General features: G+C 45.8%; 1 protein-coding gene across 1 annotated transcript; it reads right to left on the bottom strand.

Annotated features, from left to right (window-relative positions):
• Positions 1 to 191: 191 nt before the first annotated feature.
• SUN5 (Sad1 and UNC84 domain containing 5) lies at positions 192 to 20,373 on the bottom strand. Its single transcript, XM_029222054.1, has 13 exons — positions 20,196 to 20,373; positions 18,141 to 18,199; positions 17,876 to 17,944; positions 16,815 to 16,881; positions 15,850 to 15,911; positions 12,040 to 12,089; positions 10,717 to 10,751; positions 10,017 to 10,125; positions 3,857 to 3,935; positions 2,784 to 2,899; positions 2,042 to 2,209; positions 1,437 to 1,523; positions 192 to 365 (listed from the first exon to the last, which is right to left on the bottom strand). Exons 1-13 carry the CDS (start codon positions 20,279 to 20,281, stop codon positions 234 to 236), a joined length of 1,119 nt encoding a protein of 372 aa, XP_029077887.1. The 5' UTR covers positions 20,282 to 20,373; the 3' UTR covers positions 192 to 233.
• Positions 20,374 to 21,189: the final 816 nt, after the last annotated feature.

Genomic DNA, 21,189 nt, shown 5'->3' with positions numbered 1-21,189 from the left:
ACTTCTGGCAAGTCATTTTTTTTTTTGCTTGGAGACTTCATTGTCCCCATCTGTGAAATGGGGACTCATGGGACTGCTGTGAGGGTGCCTGGGTACCCAGCACATGATTGATAATTGCTAACTGAGCTTCAGACATCAAACCCTAGCCCACCCTCACTTTTCGGGGCCAGAGGACACTCAGACTTGGGCAGGGGCGTGAAGAATAAACTTTAATCTCTCTCGGGGTGGGGCCTCTAGTTAGGCTGCTCTCTGGGTGGGGTCACAGAGCCGTGCACACGCACTCGGTATAGGCAGGTGAAGCGTGGGTTCCCCCAGTTGCTTGATATCTTCACCTTGACTGCTCCAAAAGTCCTGGGAGGGTGGTTCTAGAAAAGAGTCACAGACGGGGGGCAGCTCGCCATAGGCCCCCACCCGGCCTGTCCAGAGGAGTGTTTGGGAGAGAAAGGGAACCCTCCATTTCCTCAGGTGGGGAAACTGAGGCTCAGAGAGCAGAATGTCCCAAAGCCACACAGTAAGTTGCTACTCAGGGGCTGGGATGGAAGGGGATGAGGCCAGAGGACAGATAGACTGTGATGAGGAATGCGTCCCAGCACAGCACATACGTGCTCCGGGACCCTGGGCAAACCACGCCCTCTCTGGGCTTCAGTCCCCGTCTGTAAGAGGGAGCGGTAATACCTGCTTCTCAGGGTTGCCGTAAGCATGAAATGAGATCTTGGGGCCAGATGGCTTACTGGCACCTGGCACACAGTAGGTGCTCCGTAAGTGCTTCGCCCTCCCCTTTTTGCACCCTCCCCAGAGGGGATGGAGCCCAGTGCAAAAGGGGGCCTTGGCCTGTGAGATCTCACTGGATGGTCTCAACCTACCAGGGAATTACACCACGGGAAACTGAGGCCCAGAGAGAAAGGGAATGGCCTGAGATCACAGAGAACGTTTGGCTGGGTCAGGATTTGGGTCAGGGTTAGCCTGATTCCCAAGCCTAGACATCCCACTGAGCCTCAGGGCCATTCCAGCAGCCACCCTCTGGTCCTGCTTCTGTCCCCAACTCCCTCCCCTCCAGGCCTCAGCTTCCCCACCTGTGGTTGGACCAGGTGCTGATCATGTGGCCCCCCAGTATGGAGACTCTAAGTTTGAGGCCAGCAACCCTGGCCTGACGGGCCCCACCTGCTCAACACTTGCTGTCCCTGGGAGGAACCACAGCGGGAGGGATCCTGGGCAGGTCAGGGAAATGGAAGCGAATAGGTCTCCTCAGGGTCCTACCCTAGGCCCTGGGCAGTAGCTCTGTCACTCTGGGCCTCAGTTTCCTCATCTGTCAGTGGGTTAGTGACAACTGTGCACCTCCTCGGGCTGCTGGGAGATGAAGTGGGGGCCCCTGGGTAAAGCCCTGCACGCAGTGTGTGTTCATCAGGTGCTCAACGTGGGCAGCTTTTCTCATGTACCTGGAGCTGGAACATCTGAATGATGTTTTCTGGCTGAAACTGGAACGCTCCCAGGAACACCTCCTTCTTTGGGGAAACTTCCATGCCCTGGAGAATCAGAACCACAAAGAAAGTGTCAGGCACAGGTAGGACATCTAGAGGGTGCTGCCTTCTCCCAGCCGAGACTTGCACACCTCCCAGGATGGGGAGCTCCCTACCTCTTTGGGCACCGTTGCATTGCAGCACAGAGTAAATGAATAGGAAAGAGCATTGGACTGGGAGTCAGTAGGTTAGGGGTCCACTTCTAACTCTGCCATAGACGTGTAGGGTTTGATGTTTCCCTGCCCTTTCTCTGAATCTCCAGTTTTCTTATCCGTAAAATGGGGGCTTAATGGTCTCTGAAGACTAAATTGGCTCTGAAAAGCTTGGGTTGAAATAAAGTACTGTTTACCCCCTTTCCTTGAAGGCTGTGATCTGACCCCAACCCTGCCCATTCCCAGCCTTAAGGTCCAGCCCCTGCAGGCTTCGGGAATTGTGCAGACAGTTTATCACAGTGCCTGGAATACTGCCATCATGAGCTGTCCCCTCCCTCAGTTAAGCATCGCTCCCGGCCAGGGCGTGCTCACATAGATGACGAAGTCCTTGGGGGCAGTGTCCAGGCTGCCTGACAGTGAGATGGTCTTGGGGATGTGCTGCAGTGTCAGGTTGGACAGGTAGACCTTCTGGGCCAGTTGGATGGTCACCTGGCCTCTGTCACCCGAGAAGGCCCAGCAGTTGCCAGGTGTCATGTTGGGCTAGAAGTGGCAGATGCAATGAGGGCTTTGCTGGGTGGGTGGGTGGGTGGGTGAGAGCAGATTCCTCATCCCACCCTGGCTTGCCTAGACCTCATCGGCCCTCCTGGATGAGTCAGATCCTTCCTGTCTACAAAGCTTGGCTCGAGTACCACCAGCACCAGGAAGATTCCCTGACTATAGGTGGTAGCAAGGATAAGCCTTCCCCTCAGCCCAGCGCAGCGAGGGCAGGGGCCTTCTCAGGGCCCTGAGGGTTCCCTGCCCCTCAAGACTTGAGGGCTGGGGGAGGGTCCCTTTCCAGTGCCAAAGCAGGCTGTCCTTGCCCCTGTGCCTGCCCCCCCAGGGGTCCCTGCTGTCTGCACTCGCCTCTTGCCCTTGCTCCCTGACTTCTCCCCAGAGCCCCCCTTGCCCCATCAGTTGCCCCCTTTCTCTGCCTCTGCACCCCGCTCTCTTGTTCCTACCCCTGCCCCAGGCCCCCACCCCCTGCACTCTCGCTCCAACCTCTGCCTTCAGTTCCTGCCCCCAGGCCCCTGACCACACCCCTGCCACTCTCCCCAAGTCCTGCCATTCCTCCTGCCTCAAGGATCACGTCCGGGGGCTGTGCATAGTTCCAAAGCCGGATCCAGTTCCAGTAAGAGCGAGCCTTGTCGTGGTTGTATGTGGCTGACGTTTGCTCATAGTCGATGGAGGCCCCTGTATGGGAGGTGATGGTGCAGGGTTGGGGGGAGGGGTGTCTCAGCTGAGCAGCCCTGGCTTCTGCCTGGTGGAGGGGAGACTCACTATGTGCCGGGGGAGCACTTTGGAAGAGTCACTGGTGCTCTCTGGACTTTAGTGTTCTCCTCTGGGAAATGGGAGTAATAATAGTAACAATAATAGTAGTAACGATAGCATCCATTTCATAGGGTTGTTGTGAGGTTACGAGGAGTTAATACACCAAACTTTTTCCAGCAGCGCCTGGTGCGAAGTAAGGTGCTTGCTCGCTTACGTCAGCCTAGTTACTATAACCTGGTTATTATTACTATGGCCATGATTATACCCATTTCACAGAGGAAAAAACTCCGGGCCTGAGAAGTTAGACTGATGCCTTCTGACCCTACATCTCCTTGGGCCTGCGGGTGCCTGCGTGAGCTGGTACTGTCTGCACAGGGCAGCCCACCCTGCCGGCCCACCTCCCTTCTTTCCACACAGCCCCTCACAGGGGCACCTTTCACGTCGGTTCCCTTAGTCTGGAACGCTTTTCCCTCCTCACCAGGTCTCAACCCAGTGTCCTCCTTCCCACCCCTCTACTGCAGCCCCTGGCTTTATTTTTCCAAGGCACGATTGCCAACTGTAATTGGCCCGTGGTCAGTCTCCCCAGCCGGGCAGGGACAACTCTGCTGACCCCTGGATTTGGAGGATGATGGGTGGGGGAGGGCTGGGGAAGGGCCTCCCCTCCCCTCCCCACCTCAGCTGCCATGGGAGAAAACGGAAAACTGTAACAAGGAGACCAGCTGGGAGGCAGAGGTTAGCTCTGAGGACAAACTTCCCAGCAGCAGGGTGTGCCCCAGACCAGAACTGAAATCACCCTCTGAAGGGTATCTAAGGAAACTGGAGGTGGGCCGATTGGTGGGGCAAGGGGGAGGGGGAGGGGGGGCAGGGAGAGGCGCTCACCTATCGACTTCAGGGCAAAGTCCGGCTTTTCAGTGTAATCTCCTTGGATCATCTTCATTATTTTCTGGGCCATTTTTTGCTGAGAAGGCAGAAAACCCAAGCTGTGCACTCGTGCGTTCTTATGGATCATGGTCTACAGGTGTGTTCACACCAGGTGATGTGTGCCTTCAGGACTCCCTCTTGTCCCTACCTGCTTGCCCCTGCGTGGTCCACACACAGGGCTGCCCCGTGCTATGCTGTGAGGAAGCCCAGGGCCAGCCCTATCCCACCCATGGGGTTACTTAGTATTTTCACACCCACTGTGATGGGATGTCACACACGCAGGACCAGGGGTCTCAGTGAAGTTAAGGGCAGGGGAGCTGGAGTCAGACCTTTCCTGCTAAGAGCCCTGGGGCTATTTACCGCCCCCTGAGTCTCGATTTTCTTGTCTGTAAGATGGGCTGATAATCGCGTCCACCTCCTACTTTTGCAAGGATTAGAGCTGAGACTCAAAGCCGCTACTATATGCCAGGATTGTCTTCGGCTTCACGTATGGTCACTCTTATGCCCCCACAGCAACCCTAGGAGGTATGTACTATTATCATCCCCATTTTAAGGAGGAGAACCCTGAGGCACAAAAGGGTAACTTGTCCAGGGTCACACAGCTGTTAAGAGGCAGACCCGGGAACTTGGGTTCCAGAGTTCAGGCTCTCAACCACTATGCTCTGTTGCCAGAGAAAGACCGCAAAGCGTTTAGCATAGTTGGTGCTCAGTAATCACCGGCTATTATTCTGTTAGACTCTTCACAGCGGTGACAGATTGTATTTTCTAAAAATGGCTGCAAAAATGTCTCCCGTTCCCCGCTCCTCCTTCAGTGTGGCTTTGACACCCTTCTCATGGAGACGTGGGACTTCAGTTCCTTCCCCATCGGTCTGGATGGGCCTGTGACTATGGCAGGAGTGATGCTGTACGACTTGTGGGCTCAGTCCTAAAAGGTGAACCGCCTGCTTCTCTGGGGACGCTCACTCTTGAAAGCCAGTTGCCGTGTTGTGAGGAAGCCCGTGCCATACGAAGGGACCACTATGGGTGCTTTAGTCAACAGCCGAGTTCCCAGCCGACAGCCAGCATCAACCTCCAGACAAGTGAATAAAGATTCCTCCAGATGATTCCAGACCCAGCTATTGGGTCACCCCTAGCCTTCAGGTCTTCCCAGCTGAGGCCCCAGACATCATGAAGCAGTGACAAACCATCCCCGCTGTGTCCTGTCTGAATTCCTGACCCACAGAATCTCTGAACATAATAAAATGGTAGTTTTGCACCACAACGTTTTAGGTTGGATTGTCATGCAGCAGTGGTAACTAAGATGATAGCTAGAGTGTTATAGGGCAGTGATTATTACTCTATTTCGTTGATGTGGAAACTGAGGCACAGAGAAGTAAGAGCTGAACTCCAAAAGGTAAGAAAAGATTTTGCTCATAAAAAGATAAAAAAAGAAAAGATACTGCATCTATAAATTAAGAATAGGAAAATAATATGAAAAGGAGCACCGAGAGAACAAAGAGAAAACCGTTACGAATTCAGAATACATTAGCAGAAATGAAAAACTCAGTAGAAGGTTTGGTAGCTAAAGCTGACAATGTTTTCTCAACTGCAGAGCAAAAAGATAAAGAGAGGAAAATGGGGTGAAAAAAAAATCCCAGAGTATTAGTTTAGGAGTTTGACATCCACATAATGAGTAGTTTCAAAACTGAGACTAGAGCAACCAGGGCCAGGGGGAAATCATCAATTTAATAACATGATTAAAGAACATTTCTTTTTTTTTTAATTGAAGTATAGTTGATTCACATTGTTATGTTAGATTCTGGTGTACGGCAAAATGATTCAGTTATACACATCTATATATTTTTCAAATTCTTTTCTATTATAGGAAGAGATGTTGAATATAGTTCCCTGTGCTATACAGTAGGATCTTGTTGTTTATCTATTTCATATATAGTAGTGTGTATATGTTAATCCCAAACTCCCCCTCTAATTTATCCCTCCCCCCTTTCCCCTTTGGAAACCGTAAGTTTGTTTTCTATGTCTGTGAGTCTGTTTCTGTTTTGCAAATAAGTCCATTTTTATCATATTTTAAATTCCACATATAAGTGATATCATATGATATTTGTCTTTCTTAAAGAACATTTCTTAGGACTAAAGAACACGTTTCCAAATTAAAAGGGTTCCAAGTGTGGCCAGCCCATAGGCATATTATTGTGACATTTCAGCTATAAGGTAAGAGGTAGGGCTTCTAGGTAAGATGTAGTAAGTTACAGAGAACCAATGATCCCACTAAAATCAACTAGAAAAAGCCAGATAGTTTACTAAATCATATTTTAAAACCATCACTGAGCTATGAAAGAAACAGGAACAGAGGAACTAAAATTCTAGAGAGGGGACAACCACTCTAAAATGTGCTGACATTCTTAAAAAAAATCCCTGGGGCATTTGATGATTCTGGGCATGGGTTGAGGATCTGAGTTTGGGTCAGACAAGGGGTTGCTACTGGTAAAAGAGAAAGTAGCAAAGTTTTTAACAGTTACCTACAGTGGGTGAGACAAAATTGGAGATTTGAGGAGCCTTGACCATGACCACTTTCCTCCATTAGATGCTAACTGAACCCCAAGACTATGTAAGAAGCTAAAGGGCTACTTTGAAAGCTTCTGAAAGGCAGAATAAAACTTCCTGGTCTCACAAGCCTTAGTAAACAAAGTCCCTCTGAGGAAGTGGACCCCAAAACAAAACAAGCAAGAGGTTAAAGCCTTAGAAAAGTGATTCTCCTTATTGTGTGCCAGAATCACTGAAGGACTTGTTGAAACATAGATAGTTGGTTCCCATCATCAAAGTATATGATCTGGTAGGTCTGGGTGGGGCCCATTAATTTGAAAATTTTAACATTTTTCCAGTTAATGCGGATGCTGCTGGAATAGGGGCCTCACTGTAAGAACTCATGCCCTAGAAGAAATGCTAAATCAATACTGAGTAGCTACAGCTGTGCTTACCTGAGGGCACTAAACCAATTATGGGTACAATTAGAGGCTGAGAATCCAAGCTTGACCCTGGCAGATAAGGCTTCCAGTGGCGTCAGAGATTTTGTATCGAAAATTGGAAACTCAAAGCCCAGAAATAAATCCACACACCTATGGTCAATTAATCTTTGACAAAGAAGGTGAGAATATATTGATACAATGGAGAAAAGACAGTCTCTTCAGCAAGTGGTGTTGGGAAAGATGGACAGCTACATGAAATTAATGACGTCAGAACACACCCTCTCACCATACACAAAAATAAACTCAAAATGGCTAAAAGACTTAAATATAAGATATGATACCATAAAACTCTTAGAAGAGAACATAGGCAAAACATTCTCTGACATAAATTGTACCAATTGTTTTTCTTAGATCAGTCTCCCAAGGCAATAAAAATAAAAGCAAAAATAAACAAATGGAACCTAATCAAACTTATGAGCTTCTGTACAGCAAAGGAAACCATACACAAAATGAAGAGACAACCTACAGACTGCGAGAAAATATCTGCAAATGATGCGACCAACAAGGGCTCAATCTCCAAAATATACAAACAGCTCATACAACTCAATAACAAAAAACCAAACAGCCCAATCAAAAATGGGTAGAAGACTTAAATAGACATTTCTCCAAAGAAGACATACAGATGGCCAACAGGCACATGAAAAGATGCTCAACATTGCTAATTATTTGAGAAATGCAAATCAAAACAACGAGGGACTACCTCATACCAGTCAGAATGACCATCATTAAAAATTCTACAAATAACCAATGCTGGAGAGGGTATAGAGAAAAGGGAACCCTCTTACACTGTTGGTGGGAATGTAAATTGGTGCAGCCACTATGGAAAACAGTATGGAGGCTCCTCAAAAAGCTAAAAATAGAGTTGCCATATGATCCTACAGTCCCAATCCTGGACATATATCCAAACAAAAGTGTAATTCGAAAAGGTACATGCACCCAATATTCATTGAAGCACTATTTACAATAGCCAAGACATGGAAACAACCTAAATGGCCATCAACAGATGAATAAAGAAGATGTGGTATATATACATATATAAAGTGGAATACAACTCAGCCATAAAAAAGAATGAAATAATGCCATTTGTGGCAACATGGATGGACCTAGAGATGATCATACTAAGTGAAGTATGTCAGAAAGAGAAGGACAAATACTATATGATATCACTTATATGTGTAATCTAAAATATGACATGAATGAACTTATTTACAAAACAGAAACAGACTCACAGACATAGAGAACAGACTTGTGGCTGCCACGGGGGAGGGGAGGTGGGGGAGGGATGGACTGGGAGTTTGGGACTAGCAGATGCAAACCATTATATATAGAATGGATAAACAACAAGGTCCTACTGTATAGCACAGGGAACTATAATCGATATCCTGTGGTAAACCATAATGGAAAAGTATGAGAAAGAATATATATGTATGTATGACTGAATCACTTTGCTGTATAGCAGAAATTAACACAACATTGAAAATCAACTATATTTCAATAAAATAAATTTTAAAAAATTGGAAACTCAAGAGGCCTCAAACACATGGCAGTCTTTCCCATCAAGACATTTACCAGGACTTCCCTGGTGGTGCAGTGGTTAAGAATCTGTTTGCCAATGCAGGGGACATGGGTTCGATCCTTGGTCCGGAAGATCCCACGTGCCATGGAGCAACTAAGCCCGTGCGCCACAACTACTGGACCTGCACTCTAGAGCCCACGAGCCACAACGACTGAGCCCGCCCGCCACAACTACTGAAGCCTGCAAGCCTAGAGCTCGAGCTTCGCAACAAGAGAAGCCACCCCAATGAGAAGCTCGCACACCGCAACGAAGACCCAGCACGGCCAAAAAAAAAAAAAAAAAAAATTACCAATTTTTGAAACTGCACAGGCAGGAGGCTAGAGGGTTAAACTGAACACCTCTGACTAAATCCTATAAAAATTGCAATCCAGGTCTGAACCAGTTCAATGCATGTTTACACAGAAGTGATCAGTATACTTCATCTTCCTTACAAAGAAAAGGGGGAACTCTCCCTGTTTGAAATTATAATTATCTGGAGCATCTAGTTCTTTTGTAAACAATGTCCAGAAAACACTAAAAAATTACCAGACATGAAAAGGCAAGACCATAAGACTGATACTCCAAAGAAAAAACGGAAAATAGGAGACCATAGATGATCCAGATATTAGATTTAGCAGACAAGGATTTAAAAATAATTGTGACCAGTATGTTAAATAAAATAAAGGAAAAGACAGACAGCATAGATGAAATGATGGAGAATTTCACCATAGAATTAAAAACTATGAAAAAGAATCAAATTTATGTTCTAGAACTAAACAATACAATATATGAAATTAAGAACTTAATGGAAAGATTTGAGTAGATTGGACAGAACAGACTACAGGATTATTAGTTAACCTGAAGAAATATGAAGAGGAAGTATCAAAACTTAAGCACATAGAGAAAAAGAATGAAAAAACAAGCAAACCAGGTAATAATATAGGAATTATGTGGAAAGCACTCTAAAGTTTAGCATAGATGTAATTGGAGTCCCAGGAGAGGAGATAAATAATGGGGTAGAAACAATATTTTAAGAAGATAATGGGGTAGAAACAATATTTTAAGAAATAATAGCTAAGAATTTTCCTAAACTATTGAAAAAAAATCAACCCAGAGAGTCAATAATTTCAGCAACCCCCCAAGCAGATTAAATATAGAACACTGGAGGTAAAAAGAATATCCTACAAACTCTCAGGAATGAAAACAGATCACACTCAAAGGATGAATAATAAGAGTGACATTAAACTTCTCTAAAGCAACAGTATAAAATAGAACACAATAGTGGACGTCTTTCAAAATCCTCAGGGGAAAATTTCCTATCTAGGATTCTATTCCCAGCCAAACTATCAATCAAGTGCAAGAGTAGAGTAAAGATGTTTTCAAACACGCAAGTTCTTAAAAAAATAATATACCTCTTAGTTTGCTCTTTCCCAGGAAATTATTGTGGGATATGCTCCACCAAAACTTGGGATATGAGGAGTGGGGCATCAAACAAAGAGAGGTCAGGTGTTTGGGGGCAGAATGGCCAGCATCTCACCTCATCTGACATGGCTTCCATCTTCTGGAGCTTGGCAATGAGCTGATTCAAGTCACCTCGGAGGTCCTGGATTTCCCCAGCATGATGTTGCACCTTTTCTTGGTACATCCTTATGAGGAAGGAGTGAGAATATGGACTGACCAATTTGTGATGCTGCTGCTATTACCCTCAGCTTCTACCTTTGCCAGTCAGCCCACAAAGAACTAGCTTCATATTTTTCCACTCTCATGGACCCATCCCTGAACCTACCCAGAAAGTTCTTATCTCTAAAATATTACTCATGCTCTTCCTTCTGCTTGGACTATCCAACTATCCTTAAACCCAGCTCATTCCTTCTAAATATTTGAGTATTTTGTCTGCATTTAAGGATGCTGCCACCAGGTGGTATCTTGTTGGTTAAAATTTCTTATTTGCTGAGCACTAACTATGGGCCAGGAACTATTCAAGACAGTTTACATCTTCATTAATACCCATAATTACCTAGAACAAGGTGGATGTTATACCTCACTCATAAATGGGGAATCAAAGGCCCAGAGATGTGAAGTGACTTGCATAAGTTTAGCCAGGTAGGAAGTATGGAAGCTGGGATTTAAACCCAGGTTTTCTGGCAGAGCCCACATTCTTAGCCAATACGTCTCAGGTCCTGGCTATAGCTCTGGTTTTTAGGTGATAATAGGACTATTTAGCAGATTCTTCTTACCTCAGTCTCTGCAGTGGACCATTTATGCTGTCATCCTGGTGGGGTGTTGAGGAAAGCAAGGGATCTTCTTCAGATGACCTAATCTGGGCCCAATAGTGTTTCATCCATCCATCCTCCCACAACCATAAATCCATCCACTCATCCACTTTCCTATTTATTCTTCCACCCACCGACCCACCCATCCACCTGCCATACATTCAAAATCCAATTTACCCTTCTTTTCATTCATCCATCCACATACACTTCCATCCACCCTTTCCCATCCATCTGCTCCTCCATTTATCCAATCTTTCTTATCCATCTACCCTCCTATCCATCTGCCTTACCTTATCCATTGACCGTCTCATCAATCCATGCACGCATGCATCCCTCTACCCTCCCATCTATCTACCATCCCACTCAACTATCCATTCATCCACCTATCCATTTACTCAGGCTATCCCATCTGCCCTCCCATCCATCCACTCTCTCATCTGTACACTCTTCCATTCATCCATCCGTTTTTCCCCCTATCCCTTTCCCCCATCCCTACATCCATTACTTCCATCCCCCACCCATTCACATTCCCAGCTGGCCATCAAGACATCCAGCGTTGATCATGTCCACCCTGTGCCTGGCATTGAGGTGGACATTGCTGGAATGAATCAGACCTGGCTCTGCCTTCAAGGACTCCTAATACAGTTGGGGAAATAGTTATTACAAAAAAATTGCATTTATGTTTACAGAAAATTGTGGGAGAGGGGAATGTGACTACCTCTGCTTAGGTGTTCCTGGAGGAGGTGACATTTTAGCTGGATCTTGAAGCATATATATGATGAAGTTCATGAGGGGAGAAGAGCAGAGGGAAGGACAGGCCCATCAGATCCCCTTTCTCTCTAGGTCTCTTTTCTGTCCTTAGACAGGGAGCTCTGGCCACTGGTTTCCTCCTCCTCCTTCTCCAGGAACCACAAAGCAAATGGTCTCATCTCAATTAAGCAGAAGAACAAACTGCCTTGAATAGAGAGAAATGTGTTCCCTGGCCTCACCATCCCACTCTAGGTGGGGGCCTTGACAAAGAAGAGATGGGTCACTTCTGGGAATGAGTGACAGGAGAGGCGTCCTGGAGGAGGAACTATGCCTCTGGTCCTCAAAAGTCACATTTTGGCAGGAGAAATGGGTTCCAGGTGGGTGGCATGGCAAAGGCAGAGATTTGGAGCTGGAATGAGTCAGGAACTGAGTAGGGTCCAGTTGTGACCCTAAGAGTGAAAGGAGCTTATGAAGGCGACATTGACTGGCTGGGGTGAGGCCAGTCAGTGGTGGGGCCTGAAGAGAGCACACACTCACCTGCCAGACATCCATTTTGGACAGCGAGTGCATAGAAAACATCCAGAATCCTGTGGGGATGGGGGAATGAGAATGAGCCATTTAAGATGAAAGGTTAAGAGCTCTGGAGTGAAGCCATCTGGATTCAAATCCCAGCCTTGCCACTTACTAGCATTTGGGAGAAGTTACTTAATCTCTCTACACTTCAGTTTCCTCCTCTGTAAAATGGGAATAGCAGTCATATCCACTTCATGATTGAATGATATCATATATGCAAAGTGTCTCACATAAACCAACTAATCTGTCTCCTCTCCCTCTCCTGTCTCAATCTTACTGGGGATAATTGACAAAGAGAAGAAAAGGGGGTGTGGTCTCCCCTGCATTTTATGATATCTGTGCTGCCTGAAATCTCATTATTCAAGCCATTATTAAAAGCTTGTAAAACCCATTGGTTGTTCATGATAAAACGCTCAACAAACCAGGAATAGAATGGAGCTTTCTCAGTCTGAAAAAGGCCATTTATGAAAACCCACAGTTAACATCATACTTAATGGTGAAAGACTGGAGGTCTGCTCTTGCCAGTTTTCTTTCTTTCTCTTTCTTTCTTTCTTTCTTTTTCTCTCTTTCTTTCTTTTTCTTTCTTTCTTTCCTTCTTTCTTTCTTTCATCTTCCTTCCTTCTTTCCTTCCTTCCTCCTTCCTTCCTTCCTTCCTTCCTTCCTTCCTTCCTTCCTTTCTTTCTTTCTCTTTCTTTCTTTCTGTCTTTCCTTCTTTCTTTCTTTCATCTCCCTTCCTTCCTTCCTTCCTTCCTTCCTTCCTTCCTCCCTTTCTTTTGACAGCACCGTGCAGCTTGTGGGATCTTAGTTCCCAGACTAGGGATTGAACCCGGACCCTGGCAGTGAAACCAATGAGTCCTAACCACTGGACCACCAGGGAATTCCCTGCTCTTGCCATTTCTATTTAACATTATCCTGGAGATTATAGCCAGGTCAATTAGTCAAGAAAAAGAAATAAAAGGCAGATGACATGATGTTGCATATAGAGATCCTAAAGTATACAAGACTGGGTGTCTTGCCTAGTGTCAGCAGTAACGCATGAATTTGGCAAGGTTGCAGGATACAAGATCAGTACACAAAAATCAATTGTACAGTTGATCCTTGACAACAAGGGGTTGAACTGTGGAGTTCACTTACATACAGATTTTTTTCAATAAATATACCTTCGGCTCTCCATGTTGGGGAGTTTCACATCTGCAGATTCAACCAACTGCTGATCGAAATTTCCATCTGCAGTTGGTCAAATCTGGGGATGCAAAACCTGCAAGTAAGGAGGGCTGACTGTATTCATTGTACCACATGAATTTATATAAGGTATTTGAACGTCTGCAGACTTTGGTATATACAGGGGTTCCTGGAACCAGTCCCCCTGAGGATACTGTATTTCTAAACACTAGCAATGAACAGTCTGAAAATGACATTAAGAAAACAATTCCATCTATAACAGAATGGCAAAGAATAAAATACTTAGGAATAAATTTAACAAAAGAAGTACAAAGTTTTCACTCTGAAAACTACAAAACATCATTGAAAGAATTAAAGGAGGCATAGAGTTATTCATCAATACTGGAAAGACAGCCCAATGTTCATAGATTGGAAGACTTCACACTGTTCAGGTGGCACTACTCCCCAGATTCATGTGTGGATCAACGCAATGCCTACGGAAATCCCAATGGCCTCTTTTGTAGAAATGGAAAAGTTGATCCTAAAATTCATATTGTAATGTAAGGGACCCATAATAGCCAAAACAATTTCTAGATTTCAAAACTTACTGTAAAGCAACCAATCCAGGGTAGTACTAGCAAACAGATAGACATATAGGTCAATAGCATAGACTTGAGAGTACAGAAATAAACCCTCATATTTATGGTCAATTGATTTTCAGTAAGAGTACCAGACAATTTAATGGGGAAAAGCAGTCTTTTCAATAAATGGTGCTGGAACAATTGTATATCTACTTCAAAAGAATAAGGTTGGACCCTTACCTCACACCATATACAAAAATTAACTAAAAAATGAACCATGGACCTAAATGTAAGGGCTAAAACAATAAAAATTTTAGAAGAAAACATGGGAGTAAATCCTCATCACTTTGGGCTAGACAATGGTTTCTTAGATATGACACCAAAAGCACATATCACAAAAGAAAACACAGATAAATTGGACTTAATCAGAATTTACAATTGGCCTTAATCAAAGGACTTTATCAAGAAAGACAACCCACAGAATAAGAGAAAATATTTGCAAATCATATATCTGATAGGGGACTTGAATCCCGACTAATAAGGAATTTTTAGAACTCAAGAATAAAAAGTCAAACAATCCAATTTAAAAATGGGCAAAGATCTGAATAAACCTTTCTCCAAAGATGATATACAAATGGCCAATAAGCGCAAGGAAAGATGCTTAGCATCATTAGTCATTTGGGACATGAAGTAAGAACCATAATGAGATATCACTTCGCATGACCTAGGATGGCTGATAAAAGACAGACAATAATGATTGGAAGGGAGATCAGCTCAGTGCTTAGTGTCCACTTAGAGGAGTGGGATAGGGAGGGTGGGAGGGAGACGCAAGAGGGAGGAGATATGGGGATGTATGTATATGTATTGCTGATTCACTTTGTTATACAGCAGAAACTAACACACCATTGTAAAGCAATTATACTCCAATAAAGATGTTAAAAAAAAATAATGGTTGGAACCCTCACACATTGCTGGTGGAAATGTAAATGGTACAGCCATTTGGAAGAGAAGCTTGGCAATTCCTCAGATAGAGTAATCCAGCAATTCTACACCTAGGTATATACCCAGTAAAATTGCAAACACGTGTCCATGCAAAAATATTACAGGAATGTTCATAGCAGCTTTATTAATAACAGCCAAAGAGTAGAAACAACCCTAATGTCTATCAGTTGATGGATGGATAAACAAAATGTGGCTTACCCATACAATGGATTTTCAGCCATAGAAAGGAATGAAATGCTTACGTATGCTACAAAATGGATGAACTTTGAAAACACTGTAAGTGAAAGGAACCAAAAGACAACATATTGTATGATTCTATTTATATGAAATGTCCAGAATAGGCAAATCCATAGAGTCAGAAAATAGATTAGTGGTTGCCTAGGTCGAAGGGGAGGGGGCATGGGGAATGACTGCCAGGGACTGGGAAGTTTCTTTCGGGGGCAGTGAAAATACTGGAATTTGCTAGTAGTGATGGGTGCACTATTTTGTGAATATACTAAAAACTGCTGTGTTATACACTTAAAAATGGGGTTATTTATGGTATCCTTAATAACCTTAATAAAGCTATTTAAAAGAATCTTATCTGTTGGGTTATGTTGCCTAGGAATTTCTAATTTCCCAGGAAATTCTCCCCCCGCTCCAAACCCCGTGGTGCCCTTAAGTGGAAGGAGGAGATTCCTTTGCTTGAAAAAGCAAAGCTGTGATGCGGTGGTGGTGGTGGTGTCTGGTAGGAAGCCATAGAGACCCAGAGAGAGAGAGAGAGAGACATGATTATCATAACATGGTCAGGGGAGAGCTTTACAGTTTTCAAAGTTTTTCTTAGCTTTCAAAAAATTTTCTTGGTCATTGTTTCATTTAATCTTCCGAGCAACACTGATTAGACAGATGAGGAAACTGAGGCTCCTAGAGGGGCAGTGTCTGACCCAGTGTCACATAGTCAGTGCCAGAGCCCTCACTCTTTCCCTTCCCAGGATGGGCAAGAGCCCAGGGATACCTCCACCTGGGATGGGGCAGGGCTCTGGGTACACACCAAAAGCACAGAGGATCAGAACACCTGTTTTTCCCATGAGCTTGCAGAGGAACAGCTTGCATCTGGAAGACAGAGAAGCAGTGGTCAAGGCGAGGTAGGGCTTTGCACAGCCTAGTAAGTCTTAGCCTGGCTCTTGCCCCGTTCCCACCCCAAGAGACAGGTTCCTTTCTGGGCAATGACACTCTCTCCCTAATGCTGGCCATATTCTGTGGCTCCACAGCATCTCAGAGGAAAGAAAGCTCTTACCTCAGTATCTGGGGCCATCAGAGATCAACTCACAGTGGTCACCCATGTCCTTCTCACTCCCTCCATCTATATACTGTTTGTCCCCTCCCTTCTTCTCTCCCGGGAAGTGCACCCTTCAGGGTTTCGTTCAAATGTCCCCTCTGCCTACAACCTCCAGAGTCAACACTCCCAGCTTGGCACTGTTTTTGGTGTCTGCCTGCCCCACCCAACTGAGAGCTCATGAGTGATGGAGACCAGGTTGGGCCCAGAGTAGGCATTAAGGAAGCGTTTAGAATATAAACTTTAAATGAACGAATGAAGTGGGAAACTCTTGCAGGAATTTAGAGGCATTTGCATGGGCAGGGAACAGAAAGGGAAAGAATGGGACAGGCATTGCAGGCGGGAAGAACGGCCTGTACAAAGGTATGGAGGTGGGAAGAGGAATAGTGGGTCCAGGGAGTGAGAATCCTAGCTGCCCCATTGCTGGCCCAATGGATCCACAGCAGAAAACAGAATAAGAGGAGCTTGGAAAGAAAGGGAGGGACAAGATTTCAGAGGGCTACAGGCTGAGGTGCTGGAGCGATGGGGAGCCACACTGGGGTCTGGGGTGAGGCGATGCGATAAAAACCGGGTTTGAGATAGCTTATCTGAGGGGAGGTCCAAACCAGTGATGGGGCTGCCATGGTCACCAGTGTACGGTTCCAGTCCCCATAACCCTCCCCTCACCTGCCCCTGCTCACCTGCAGGTGTTGAACAGAACCTGGTGGGCCTGAGTCCTCAGGAAGCAAGCCAGGCGGCTGATCCAGGCTGTGGAGAAGACAGGGAAGCAGTGAGTAGCTGCACCCTCATTCTTATCCTGCAACAACTCACAGGGGTGAGACCCTGTTGTTGGGAGACCCTCTCAATTTGCTATTCGAGCCCAGGACAGTCCTTTGCTCTGCTGATGGGTAAGCACCAGCTTGGAGTGAGTACTGGAACTGTAGTAAACCCGCTAGCAGCCAGTGGTTAATAAACACTTAAAAGTGACTCAGGCACATGAAAAGCCTGAGATGTCCTTGCTAATGTCCATTCCCAGACGCTGAGAGCTTCTCAGTAGAAGAGTCCTTGTCTGGTTCATCCCCGGGTGCCTAGCATTGCCCCGCATTGGGGAGCTAGGCAAAAAGTAGGGGTTCAGGATGGATCAATAGGTGGAAGGATGCATGGATAAATGGAAGAATGGGTAAGAGAATGGCTTGGAAGATAGCTGAATAGGAAGATGAATGAGGATGGGAGAATGAGAGGGGGGTTAGAAGGATGAATGGGTTGATGACTGGTTGGATATGAATATTAACAAATAAAGGTATGGGTGAATTGATGGATGACTCAGTGAATCGATTGGAGGGATGGATGAACTAATGGGATACGTGGATATCCCAGAAGGTGGATATGTGAACAGAGGGTTGGATAAATGACTGAGTGGATGAATAGTGGAAGTGTGGCTGGATGAACATAGAAGACTGATCTTTAGGGTGTGGTCAGAACCATGTCCTTGAAGTGAGGGTGAGTTGCATCAAATCATTCCCACGACTTCAGAGGCCAGCCTGGTGGCAGAGTAGAAAAGGCCTGGCAGTTAGCTTCTCCTCCAGACAGCAAGCCTCTCTCTTAGTCCCTCTCTCCAACCATCAGAGAGCCTCGCTGGAATGACACCCCTGACACCTCTGAAGGGAAGACCTCCAGAGCTCAACCTGCAGCCTGACTTGAGGCTGGGCCCTCTTCCCAGGCCCATGTTGATGGCCCAGGCAGCTCTTCTGTGTATACGTACACATACATCCCAGCATGCCCTGGGTCAGGCCTGAGGCATTGATGCGGATAGGCAACAGGAAGGTGTCACCTGCAGAGAGCACACGGCTGTCATGTCACTGCCAGCCTCTGGGATATGGTGCCTGCAGACACCGGGGGAGCATCCCTGCCCCCTTCCCTGCCCCTCCCCTTGCTGGGTGACCCTGGGTTGTCCATTTGACATCTTTGAGCCTCAGCCCCTCACTGCCCACAATGACCCTGGGATCCCCTCTCCCCTCCCTTCTCACCTGTGTTTGACAAAGCCTCCTCTGTCATCCTGCAGGTGTTCCGGCCTCGTTGGATGACCCTGGCAACAACAAGATTCACAATTGCATTTTACAACTTACAAGGAGTGTGGCGTCCCCATTTTCCACATGGAGAAACTGAATTGCAGAAAAGTTTGCTCAAGAACACAGGACTGCGAATCAGGGAGAGACCCAGGTCTGGCTGACCCCCGATGCAGGTCTCTTTAGAGGAAAGGACTCAGTTTGCTATGGCAGTCTTCCAAAAGCCACTCCCTCCTCTTACTGGCAGAAGGCTGGTTTTGGTCCCTTGTCCCCTTCTCCCCCAAGTGATTTAGATGGTCCTGATTGGTCTCAGCCTGTTGTATTCTCAGTCCCCTTGCTGTTGGCACAAGGATGGGGAAGTCTGCAGGGGTGAGGTGTGGGGGTGGATACAGGGGTCTGGGACTTGGGGGAAAAGTTTTCTCACTGCTAAGCTGAGACCTACAGGATGCAATACCCACTCTCCTTCCACCCTATATGGCCATGCTTCTGTGTGACTCCTGAGACAGTGGTAGCCATCTTGTGACCATGAGCGGAGGCCAAAAGGGAGAGCAAAAAGACGGCAGGAGGGACTTCCCTGGTGGCGCAGTGGTTGAGAGTCCGTCTGCCGATGCAGGGGACACGGGTTCATGCCCCGGTCCGGGAAGATCCCACATGCCACGGAGCAACTAAGCCCGTGTGCCACAACTACTGAGCCTGCACTCTAGAGCCCATGAGCCACAATTACTGAAGCCCAGGCACCACAACTACTGAGCCCACGGGCCACAACTACTGAAGCCTGCGCGCCTAGAGCTTGTGCTCCACAACAAGAGAAGCCACTGCAATGAGAAGCCCACGCACTGCAACGAAGAGTAGCTCCCACTCGCCGCAACTAGAGAAAGCCCGCACAAAGCAACGAAGACCCAACACAGCCATAAATAAATAAATAAACTTAAAAAAAAAAAAAAGATGGCAGGAACCTGCATCTTGGCTGGCACTGCAGAACCTCAGAATTAATGTTCTCTGGAGCCACCCATATCTTGGGACCTTTGAATATGTGAGATAAATTTTCTTTATTCCTTTAAAAATTTTTTTAATTGAAATACAGTTGTACAATATTTTATAAGTTACAGGTGTACAATACAGTGATTCTCAATTTTTAAAGGTTATAGTCCATTTATAGTTATTATAAAATATTAGCTATATTCCCCATGTTGTACATTTTTCTTTCTTTTCTTTTTTAAAAATTTTTATTGGAGTGTAGTTGCTTTACAATGTTGTGTTAGTTTCTACTATACAGAAAAGTGAATCAGCTATACGTATACATATTTTCTTTATTTCTTAATGTAATGGTCTCCAAACATCATTTTTTATTATACTCCCAATGTTATTTATATATATATATGTATAGCTATACATATACATATATATATATATATATATATATATCTACAAGTGTGCTGATATATTATTTGCCCTTTCAAATGTACAAGCTTTATTTATACCTGCCTGAGGAATATAAATTAAAAGAGGATGAGCTAAAGGAAAGTACATACTGAAGTTCTAATAATTTTTCCCCTTACCCCAGTGAACTGTTTTGTACACCCTCTTGGGATATACACCTGTTCTGGGGGCCCAGACGTAGGCATCATTTTGAGCTGGAATTTCCATCACCTGTAGCCAGAGGTCTCCTACAGATAAAGATGGCAGAGATGTGTGTTTTCTCATTTACTATCTGTCTCCCTCACGTGAGCTCCACAGGGGCAGGGACCACACCCATCTGGTGCAACGCCACTCTCCCAGCACTCTGCCCAGTGCCTAGCACACAGAAGGTGCTCAGTAAACACGTGCTGAAAAGAAAACCACCCCACCACTTCCTGGCTGGGACACTTTAGGAAAGCCACTGTCTAATCTCTCTGACCTCAGGTGCTGCATCTGTAGGCGCAGCTGGTAATGCCCGCTGGCTTCCAAGAAAAGGCTGAGGGGCAGCATTTTGTAAACTGTCAAGGGCTGGGCAGAGGGAGGGGATGCTGTCCTCACCTCCTGGATCTGACCTCCTTGGGGACGCGGGCCACATTTTTGCGTGGGCCACATGAGTTCCCAGGGCTCCTTGAGGACCGGGGCATCGATGTCCTTCTCTAGGATGGGGAATTGGTGGCAGGGCTCTCTGGGAGTCGGTGAGGAGGAAATGGCTACTTCTGCTGCCACCTCCTAGCGTTCCCTGGAAGGTGCCATGTGGAATCTTCCCTGGGTCAAGGGGAGCTGTTGGCACTGTGACCTCACAGAGCAGGTGGGGATGGTCAGCCCAGTCTCTAGCTTGGCCCTGGAACTTCCCCTTGGAGGAACCCATTCTGACCAACTTTCCACTTTAAAGATGGAGAAATTGAGGTCTCAAGAAAGGAAGGGCCATGCCAGGGATTCTGGGGCTGGACAGGGGAGAGACCTGGCATGCCAATATCCAGGCCATGCTTTTTCTTGCTCCCAGGCCCCTTTCTGTCCCAATCTTCCCACATTCTTAGGCTGTACACGAATTTATTCTGTAATGTCGAGCTTCTCCTTGGTGTTTTGTATTTTACATAATACAAAATGACGTTTATGTGTTGTTGTCTTAATAAAGTTCTACTTTTTACTGGTGAAAAAGAAAAGCATACAGAAGGCTGTGGTTTTTCAGTTAGTCCTGCCTGTGAAGAGCCTATTTGGATTGTGGAGCTAAAAATGAATTCACTTCTTCCCCCTGGTGGCAGTTGCTCAAATTGCAGGCTAAGTACCTGTGGTAAATAGAGTAACTGTCCTCCAAAGAGGCTCACATACTAAAACCTGAACATGTAAATATTTTAGGTTACGTAAGGGGAACTGAAGCTTGCGGATGAGATTAAGGTTGCTAATCAGCTAACCTTGACATGGGAGAATATCCTAGATTATCCAGGTGGGCCCAGGGTAATGATAGGGGTCCTTATAAGTGTAAGAGGGAGGCAGAAGAGGAGAGAGATGACAGCATAAGGAGCCTAACTTGCTGGTTCTGAAGATGGAGGAA

This window comes from Monodon monoceros, unplaced genomic scaffold, assembly GCF_005190385.1.
Source record: "Monodon monoceros isolate NGI ecotype Baffin Bay Population unplaced genomic scaffold, NGI_Narwhal_1 Super_Scaffold_13, whole genome shotgun sequence".
In the NCBI taxonomy this organism is placed as follows: domain Eukaryota; kingdom Metazoa; phylum Chordata; class Mammalia; order Artiodactyla; family Monodontidae; genus Monodon; species Monodon monoceros.
Note: the sequence above shows the minus strand (reverse complement) of the source record. Positions and strands in the feature narration are given on the sequence as shown.